General features: G+C 39.7%; 1 protein-coding gene across 1 annotated transcript; it reads left to right on the top strand.

Moving 5' to 3' along the window:
• The first annotated feature begins 2,086 nt into the window (after positions 1-2,086).
• On the top strand, positions 2,087-9,744 carry LOC132104884 (uncharacterized). Its single transcript, XM_059510401.1, has 7 exons — positions 2,087-2,829; positions 3,086-3,182; positions 3,821-3,931; positions 5,051-5,217; positions 5,382-5,631; positions 9,628-9,640; positions 9,725-9,744. The coding sequence occupies exons 1-7, from the start codon at positions 2,477-2,479 to the stop codon at positions 9,742-9,744; spliced, it is 1,011 nt and encodes a 336-aa protein (XP_059366384.1). The 5' UTR covers positions 2,087-2,476.
• The last annotated feature ends 609 nt before the right edge of the window (positions 9,745-10,353 follow it).

Genomic DNA, 10,353 nt, shown 5'->3' with positions numbered 1-10,353 from the left:
GATGTGGTCCAATTTTTTTTTTTACTTAATTGTGGTTTGAGTCATCTGATCATACAACATTTTGGACCCCAGTTACACTTGTATTTCATCCTGAAATCAGATCATCTAAAATAGGTGTGAATGGAGTCCAAAAGTGTTTTTCTGTGTAAATGAACGACACAATGTCTCATTTCCTTGTGGCATCAGCGGTGATAATGAGCCGGTGCTCTGATACTTTCACCTGCAGAGAGGATAATCTTGTTGGTTCCCACAAGTAAACATCCGCCGTACGCCGCTGTTCCTCTCAGACACACATCTACAAGCCCCTGTTCCTGACAGCTGTCATTCACTCAGCTCTCAGTCTGCCTCAGATCAGAGCTGACAGCTTTCAGAGGATTTTTCACAGTGGCCCTACAGCTGCCTAACTCTCATAGATTAGGGAAGTTGTGGCCTAATGGTTAGAGAGTTGGACTCCCAATTGAAAGGTTGTGAGTTTGAGTCCCGGGCCGGCAGGAATTGTGGGTGGGGGGAGTGCATGTACAGTTCTCTCTCCACCTTCAATACCACGACTTAGGTGTCCTTGAGCAAGGCATTGAACCCCCAACTGCTCCCCGGGCGCCGCAGCATAAATGGCTGCCCACTGCTCCGGGTGTGTGCTCACAGTGTGTGTGTGTGTTCACTGCTCTGTGTGTGTGCACTTCGGATGGGTTAAATGCAGAGCACAAATTCTGAGTATGGGTCACCATACTTGGCTGAATGTCACGTCACTTTCACTTTCAGGTTCCAGCGTTATCTCCATGCTGTTTTCACAGAGGTTTGCTGAAGTACTGTGTAAACAGTTGCATAACCCCGCACGTCCTGATTTTGCCAAGTGGGAGTTGACCTGAGACCAATACCTTTATGATGACCCTGGGGCAACAACTGCCTCAGCCAATCAACGTTTATGATGTCATCACCGTGTGCCCCCCGTAGAGTCCGCCAAATTAAAAAAAAAAAAAAAAAAAAACCACACACACCTCTTCCAAGCGCACAATATACCAGGTAAGACCAACAGCTTTTTACATTCTATTAATTAACATGTTCCTTCTACCATGGCTGATGATGTTAAAATTCATATTTGTTTTCAGATTATGATTTGTCCACCATCGAAGAATAATTATTAGCTTGGATTGGCGAGTTAAGTTAATTGGCAGTTGCCAGCCAAAATTGATCAGCATCGCTTGACTCAAAAAAGAAAAAGATGAAAATACTGTTTAGATGTATGTATTTATTATAGACATAGTATGCATAGCTACACCGTATGAGAGCTCATTTTCTGCTGGTGCGACAGTTTGTTAGCGCTCGCACTGGAGCCCCAGAATAGTAACGTTACGTTAACTTATCATTTGCGCGTCGCACTGACCATTCAGTGCGCGATTACCTGCGAGATCCAGGGAGAAACGTTTGAATTAGCTTATTTATTCTGTTACATTATGTTACATATATGTTGTCCTCAGACCATCATAATAATATGTTGACCTCAAGTCATCACTGATTTATTCTGTTACATGATGTCGTCCTCAGACCATCATATTAATATATTGACCTCAAGTCGTCACTGATTTATTCTGTTACATGATGTTGTCCTCAGACCATCATATTAATATATTGACCTCAAGTCGTCACTGATTTATTCTGTTACATGATGTTGTCCTCAGATAATATAGTAAAATGTTGACCTCAAGTCGTCACTGATTTATTCTGTTACATGATGTTGTTGTCCTCAGATAATATAGTAAAATGTGTTCCAAAAAGGGCTTTCCTGATATTATAAAAAAGTAGCTTACAGTATGCATTGAATTGCTTTCATGAGATTATCGTGGATTTTTAGGTCTTTACATTGATGTTTTTAGCCTAATTTTTGTCTTTTCTTTTTAGGGTTTGTTTATCAAATATGGAGGAATTTATAAAGACATCTGTATACAAAGAGGAGAAATTTAAAGGAAACAAAAAAGAGACAGATATAACAGTCCATGTTTTAGAAAAAGATTTGGATGCTTGTGAATTTATTCAAGAAAGGCTCACTACCATAAACACATCCAAAGATGGCAAATTCAGGAGTGTGAATTCTGCAAGTCTGCAAAATCAGAAAAATGGATATTTCTTGTTCACATGCAAAGGTTCTGGAACATGCACACCCCAAAGTCGAAGGGCCAAAGGATGTAAGGCCTATGTTTCCTTTAAAAAGAGGACAGACTGGCTCAACAAACTTGTTATAGTTGAAAGGATTTACAGCATTCATTCAGGACATGACCCAACAAGTTCTTCTGAGGGACACTCAGAAAAAATTAATCAAGAGTTAGTCAAGAATATTCAAGATTTAATATCTCTAGGTGTTAAGCCAGATACAATTCTTTTAAAATCACATGAATGGTCAAAGGAACAAGGGCATACTGATCTCAACAACCGAGCATATTTTGTTACCCCAAAAGACATTGAAAATATTCGGACATGTACGATGCGAAAAAATCAGCAACACAAAGATGATGCCAATAGTACAACACAACTTCTTGAGGGCGCTTTCAGAGACTCTGTTATTTTTTATCAGCCTTACAGTCCACAAACAGATCTTGTCATAGTTTTACAAACACCATCAATGAGAGACAGTCTTCAAGAATATGGAAGAGATATTGTTCTTATGGATGCAACACATGACGTCAACCAGTATGGCGTTCCTTTATTTACATTAGTTGTCAGGGACAGTCATGGTCATGGCATACCCATTGCCTATATCATCTTGGGAAATGAAAAGCAGGCCATGCTTCAGCTGGCACTGGAAAAGCTGAAACCAACATTTTCTGTACCTCCAAGGTAATGCAAACATATATAAACAAATTCAATTGCAATTATTACATAATGTTTTGGTACACAGTTCCTTAAAATTTAACTTTTTATGCATGACTTTATTTCAGGTTCATTATTCAATTTATGAATTCTTTTTTTTCCCTATGAACCAGAACCAGCTTGCATTTATTTCTAAACAGCATTCAATGACTAGCCTACAGTAGGTGTTATCTCTATGTTAACTAATGAACCTTATTGTAAAGTGTTACCTTATTTTCATTAGGTGCTTTATGGTTGATAAAGACCAGGCTGAAATCAATGCTATCCGTAAGGTGTTCAACGAGTCAGATGTTCTCCTTTGTTGGTACCATGTAACCCAAGTAAGTACTAAGTTAAGATTGAATGGAGACTGCTTTGATTTTTGCTCATTTTGCAATATAAATCTATTATTGTTATGCTGAAATTTCAATCAAAAACAACAGTTAAAATGTTAGGTAACTGGATGACACATAAGGTTTAGTGAGAATATACAGTATGAATGGCCTAAAAATGAAGTTAATTTTGTTGTAAATCTTAAACAGTCATTTGTAACTTAGAATAGAAGAATAGAATAGAATGAGATATTTATATAGCACTTTCATATGTACTACTGTACACCCAAAGCGCTTTACAATCATATCAGGGAATCTCTCCTCAACCACCACCAGTGTGCAGCATCCACTTGGATGATGCGACGGCAGCCACAGTACAATGGCGCCAGTGCGCTCACCACACACCAGCTATAGGTGGAGAGAGGAGAGAGAGTGATAGAGCCAATTCAATGTAAGTGGATTATTAGGAGGCCATGATTGGTAAGGGCCAATGGGTGGAATGGTGCAAGACTTCTTGTTGTTCGCTTCCAGTTATTTGTTGGCCAATTTGCCATCAATTGATCACAATAATACTAGCCAAATGCATTGATTAGATTAATTGAAGGTAATAAATAATTTTATATTTCCCCACCATTTATCACACACAGGCAGTAACACGTTGGCTGTCAAGATCTGAATCTGGTGTGAGTGGACCTGAAAAGGCAGATTCGAGAGCGCACATTATGCAGTTAATGTCGGAGCTGAAATCCTGTTCCACGGTGTGTTGCTTTTCATTTGTTTTATAGTGCAATTATAGCTTGTAGTGTGACTTTTTTTTTTTTTTTTTCAATGGTAGCAAGCTATGTATATGTGGTCATGTACCTTGCAGTATCTACAAAATGTTATTATTTTAACAGAATAAGAGGGAAAGAATGGAAAAGCATAGCGCCAAACAGTAGTCAACAAACAGACAAATAAACAACTTGCAGTGCGTTGATCCAAGAAAACAAAAAAATAGGATAAAAGATTTTCCACACTTTATTTGTGACCCCTGGACCATGAAATCCTGTTAGCTTTTTGGCTAGTTTTCGTGCAAGGTGCGCACAACGTTTTCAGATTCAACCCTTCATCAGTGCCTTGTGTATCCATGCCTATACCTGCAGTCATTTATAAGCTTATTATGTAATCAATGTAATATACTGGAATCTGACTCTAACAACATAAATACACACGTCACATGATTGGACATTGAAGTATCAATACATATTCTCATTATGTATCTCGCTGTATAAATTAACAGATAAACATAGATAAAACATCACAATCACTCAAAATTTATAGAAAACAATTAAATAGTTAATTCCTCATTCATGCCCAGAGGATATAGATATTTCCATTTGCACTACCTCTGTAAAAGTTTCCGTTCCATATTACCAGCCCTGCGTGACCCTGTTATGTGCACTATAACTATGAAATTTAATTCAGAGATTTAATGGGATATCTTATATAACAAAATAAGATTCTTTATGAATAATAAAAAAATATTTTTTTTATTTTAGTTCTGTCCTGAATAAGATATTTCACATAACAGATATTTGCATATAGTCCTCAACTCAAAATAATAGCTAAATTTATAATCATTTATAATAATGACCCTGTTCAAAAGTTTACATAAGTACCCTTGCATTTTTTATGTTATAATATACAAACATTAATTATTACCTTTCATGTAGGCCTTAATGACTTTAGTATAATCAATCACTAACATGACATTCCCAGCACACTAAGTGCACACACTAGGGTTGAGGTCTATGTCGAGGATTACCTTTATGACCTATAAATTCAGTTCTTATAGTGATAACACAAAACAACATGATTTTGCTTGTCCATTTTTACAGGAACATGAATTCAAGAAAAAAGCTGAGATGTTTCATTGCCAGTTTAAGAACTTAAAAGATGTCTGCAAGTACTTTAGGAACCACTGGGAGCCAATTGGTCCTCTGTGGTCTAACTTTGGAAGATGTTATAAGCATGGAGACTCTGAAACAAACAATCTAATAGAACGGTATACATTTTTATGCATGTTCACTTAATGATAATCAACATAACTGAAAGTTAGCATGGTGTTTTGAGTATCTTTTAGTTTGTTAAAGAGTACATTGTAATTGTTCCAACCTGTTGCTGCTCCTCATTCAACAAACTGATCTCTCTGCTTTTATTTCCTTGTAGCTTCTTCCACCGTTTAAAATACCAATTCCTCTGTGGCATCCGGAATCGTAGATTGGATCATTTGATTGATGTGCTATTGAACAAGACTGACAAGTACTTCAACATAATACAGGATTTGCAGTCTGCTGGGAGAGTCTTTAACCCTCTGGAATGTAAAATGGAAGAAATAAAGAAGTCTGCTCAGAGGATGCTAGACAACGGTTGGGCCACAGCAGTTACTGCAGCTTCAACAGAAACATACATATACAATGTGCCATCTGAAAATAATCCACATGTAGTTTACTGTGTATGCCCTGCAGAGCAGTTCTGCAGTTGTCTTGCTGGTACAAGGGGACGTACATGTAAGCATCTCATTTTATTAAGTCTTCTCACTTGTGGTGATGGTGAAACCTTTCCAGATATGGACACACAACTGCAAGCCCATGCCAAGAACTTGATTCAAAATAATAAGTATAGCATTTCTACAGAGCCTAAAAGAACACTAGAGGTTGAAAGCTTATTTGGAAGAGCAGTATCAAAACCATGTATAGTGGCGAATGTATGTGACTGCTGTACTTTCTCATATCATACAAAATGTGCTTGTCTACTACTTGCAAAGGGACTTTTAAATGAGATGAGTGAGACAACATCAAAAAATGCAATTAACATTTCAGTGGAGCCTATACAGGATAAAATCGCAGATGAAGATAGGCGTAGTATAACTATCAGGAAACTGGAAAGCATACTGAAGACTCTACAGACATGGGAGAAAATTCCTGAGGACATTGCCCATAAAGTCAATGAACTAGAAGTGCAAACAAAGGAAGAAAATATAAACTTTAAAAGATTTGTGCGACTTTGTGATGAGGACAAGTCACGGAAAATACGGCCACTATTTGCAAACAGAAAAAGAAAGACTGACAGAAACACTGCCTCAGAGATGAGGACAGATGTCACATCAAGTTTTCCTATTAAATCAAGAAGAAAACGCAGAGCAATCAGTGGTCCAAAAAGATAATACAAATAAGGTTTGAAAAGTACTTTTTATTCAAATGCAGTTTTGCCATTTTAACAAACATTGTACTTGTTCTCCACTATAGTCCTTTATACGAGTCCTCCAGTAAAAGTTACTATAAAACAATTGACTATGAAAATAAAAGCCTTGTCAAATATCAGATAAAGAAATTGAACTTTCCTTTTTTGTTTAGAAATAATCTGATAGCAGCCACGTATGCAGGAACATGGGTACTGTTCATTTCAAGGAGTCCTCTAAAAAGGAAAAGAAAACCTCAGCCGCTGTAGGCCCAAAGCGGTGGGTGGCCAAATCCAGCTCAGATTCAGGACCAAGGTTTTCCACATTACTTTTCATTTGTTCAATGGTCCTCCTGCAAATCAATTAAAATGTTCAGTACAGTTATTTATATAGTCGCTCTGGAGTAAACGAAGAGTGAGCGAGTGAAAGTGTGTGTGTGTGAGAGAGTGAGAGAGTAAGTGTGTGAGAGAGTGAGTGAGAGTTTGAGCGAGTGAATAAGCAAGTGTTTGAGTGAGTGAGTGAGTGAGTGAATGAATGAGTGAGTGTTTGAGTGAGTGAGTCTGAGTGAATGAATGAGTGAGTGTTTTTGTTTGAGTGAGTGGGTGTTTGAGTGAATGAGTGAGTGTTTAAGCGAGTGTTTGAGTGAGTGAGTGTTTGAGCGAGTGTTTGAATGTGAGTGTTTGAGTGAGTGTTTTTGAGTGAGTGTTTTTGTTTGTTTGAGTGAGTGAGTGAGTGGGTGGGTGAGTGAATAAGTGGGTGTTTGAGTGAATGAGTGAGTGTTTGAGTGAGTGTTTGAGCGAGTGAGTGAGTGTTTGAGTGTGAATGAATGAGTGAGTTTGTTTGAATGAGTGAGTGAGCGAGTGTTTGAGTGAGTGAGTGTTTGAGTGAGTGAATGAATGAGTGAGTGTGTTTGTTTGAATGAGTGAGTGAGCGAGTGTTTGAGTGAGCGAGTGTTTGAGCGAGTGAGTGTTTGAGCAAGTGTTTGAGTGAGTGAGTGTTTAAGCGAGTGTTTGAGTGAGTGAGTGTTTGAGCGAGTGAATGAGCAAGTGTTTGAGTGTTTGAGCGAGTGAATGAGCAAGTGTTTGAGTGAGTGAGTGTTTGAGCGAGTGAATGAGCAAGTGTTTGAGTGTTTGAGCGAGTGAATGAGCAAGTGTTTGAGTGAGTGAGTGTTTGAGCGAGTAATGAGCAAGTGTTTGAGTGTTTGAGCGAGTGAATGAGCAAGTGTTTGAGTGAGTGAGTGTTTGAGCGAGTAATGAGCAAGTGTTTGAGTGTTTGAGCGAGTGAATGAGCAAGTGTTTGAGTGAGTGAGTGTTTGAGCGAGTGAATGAGCAAGTGTTTGAGAGTTTGAGCGAGTGAATGAGCATGTGTTTGAGTGAGTGAGTGTTTGAGCGAGTGAATGAGCAAGTGTTTGAGAGTTTGAGCGAGTGAATGAGCAAGTGTTTGAGTGAGTGAGTGTTTGAGCGAGTAATGAGCAAGTGTTTGAGTGTTTGAGCGAGTGAATGAGCAAGTGTTTGAGTGAGTGAGTGTTTGAGCGAGTGAATGAGCAAGTGTTTGAGAGTTTGAGCGAGTGAATGAGCATGTGTTTGAGTGAGTGAGTGTTTGAGCGAGTGAATGAGCAAGTGTTTGAGTGAGTGAGTGTTTGAGCGAGTGAGTGAGTGTTTGAGCGAGTGAGTGTTTGAGTGAGTGTTTGAGCGAGTGAATGAGCAAGTGTTTGAGTGAGTGAGTGTTTCAGTGAGTGTTTCAGTGAGTGAGTGTTTGAGCGAGTAATGAGCAAGTGTTTGAGTGTTTGAGCGAGTGAATGAGCAAGTGTTTGAGTGAGTGAGTGTTTGAATGAGCAAGTGTTTGAGTGAGTGAGTGTTTGAGCGGGTGAGTGAGTGTTTGAGCGAGTGAATGAGTGAGTAAGTGTTTCAGTGAGTGTTTCAGTGAGTGAGTGTTTGAGCGAGTAATGAGCAAGTGTTTGAGCGAGTGAATGAGCAAGTGTTTGAGTGAGTGAGTGTTTGAGTGAGTGTTTGAGCGAGTGAATGAGCAAGTGTTTGAGTGAGTGAGTGTTTGAGTGAGTGTTTGAGTGAGTGAGTGTTTGAGTGAGTGTTTGAGCGAGTGAGTGTTTGAGCGAGTGAATGAGCAAGTGTTTGAGCGAGTGAGTGTTTGAGCGAGTGAATGACCAAATGATTCAGTGAGTGAGTGTTTGAGTGAGTGTTTGAGCGAGTGAGTGTTTGAGCGAGTGAATGAGCAAGTGTTTGAGCGAGTGAGTGTTTGAGTGAGTGAGTGAGTGAGTGTTTGAGCGAGTGAGTGTTTAAGCGAGTGAATGAGCAAGTGTTTGAGTGAGTGAGTGTTTGAGTGAGTGAGTGTTTGAGCGAGTGAATGACCAAATGATTCAGTGAGTGAGTGTTTGAGCGAGTGAGTGTTTGAGCGAGTGAATGACCAAATGATTCAGTGAGTGAGTGTTTGAGTGAGTGTTTGAGCGAGTGAGTGTTTGAGCGAGTGAATGAGCAAGTGTTTGAGCGAGTGAGTGTTTGAGCGAGTAAATGAGCAAGTGTTTGAGCGAGTGAGTGTTTGAGTGAGTGAGTGTTTGAGCGAGTGAATGAGCAAGTGTTTGAGTGAGTGAGTGTTTGAGTGAGTGAGTGTTTGAGCGAGTGAATGAGCAAATGTTTGAGCGAGTGAGTGTTTGAGCGAGTGTTTGAGCAAGTGAGTGAATGAGTGAGTGAGTGAGTGAGTGTTTGAGCTAGTGAATGAGCAAGTGTTTGAGTGAGTGAGTCTTTGAGCGAGTGAATCTTTGAGTGAGTGAGTGTTGAGTGAGTGTGTTTGTTTGTTTGTTTGAGTGGAGTGAGTGAATGAGTGAGTCTATGTACATGTATGTATACACGCACTGTATGCATCTATACACACACTCACCAGACAAGGGGACTGGATAGATGAAAAAGCATACATTTATCTGCTTAAATAATAAATAGCCCTTTTTTCTGTCACATATGGTGCTTTTCCATTACCAGTACCAGCTCGACTCGCCTCGGCTCGCTTTTTGCTCCCAGTTTTCCATTGCAGATAGTACCTCCACAATAGTACCCGGTTGTCATAGCGCCGCCGCAGGAAACTGCCGTGACTTAATCTTCTACGTGAGACCTTTATTTTACTGTCTATGCGCGAGACATACCCGCTACCCACACACACAGGACAATGGAGGAATTCGAGTGTATACTGTTTTTGGATGTTTTTGTTTTTGCTGTTTTTATTCAGGATACTCCGTCTGGCAAGTGCAATGATGACGCAGTGAATAGTGACGATTCTCTCTGACCAATCAGCAATCTACTGTGTTTTCACTGCTGTGTTTTAGTATCGCCTCAGCCCGCTTAGAACCTCGCCGGAGGTGGTATGAAAAAAAAGTACCTGAAAGCAGGTACAGGTACAACTTTTACACAGTGGAAAACCAAACAAAGCAGAGTCGAGTCGAGCTGGTACTGTGTAGTGGAAAAGCGCCAATAGACATTTGTACAAAGTCATGCAGTAGAGTCCAATTTGTTATTATTAGCGAGTAATGAGCAAGTGTTTGAGCGAGTGAATGAGCAAGTGTTTGAGTGAGTGAGTGTTTGAGTGAGTGTTTGAGCGAGTGAATGAGCAAGTGTTTGAGTGAGTGAGTGTTTGAGTGAGTGTTTGAGTGAGTGAGTGTTTGAGTGAGTGTTTGAGCGAGTGAGTGTTTGAGCGAGTGAATGAGCAAGTGTTTGAGCGAGTGAGTGTTTGAGCGAGTGAATGACCAAATGATTCAGTGAGTGAGTGTTTGAGTGAGTGTTTGAGCGAGTGAGTGTTTGAGCGAGTGAATGAGCAAGTGTTTGAGCGAGTGAGTGTTTGAGTGAGTGAGTGAGTGAGTGTTTGAGCGAGTGAGTGTTTAAGCGAGTGAATGAGCAAGTGTTTGAGTGAGTGAGTGTTTGAGTGAGTGAGTGTTTGAGCGAGTGAATGACCAAATGA

This window comes from Carassius carassius, chromosome 25 (assembly GCF_963082965.1).
Source record: "Carassius carassius chromosome 25, fCarCar2.1, whole genome shotgun sequence".
Lineage (NCBI taxonomy): Eukaryota > Metazoa > Chordata > Actinopteri > Cypriniformes > Cyprinidae > Carassius > Carassius carassius.
Note: the sequence above shows the minus strand (reverse complement) of the source record. Positions and strands in the feature narration are given on the sequence as shown.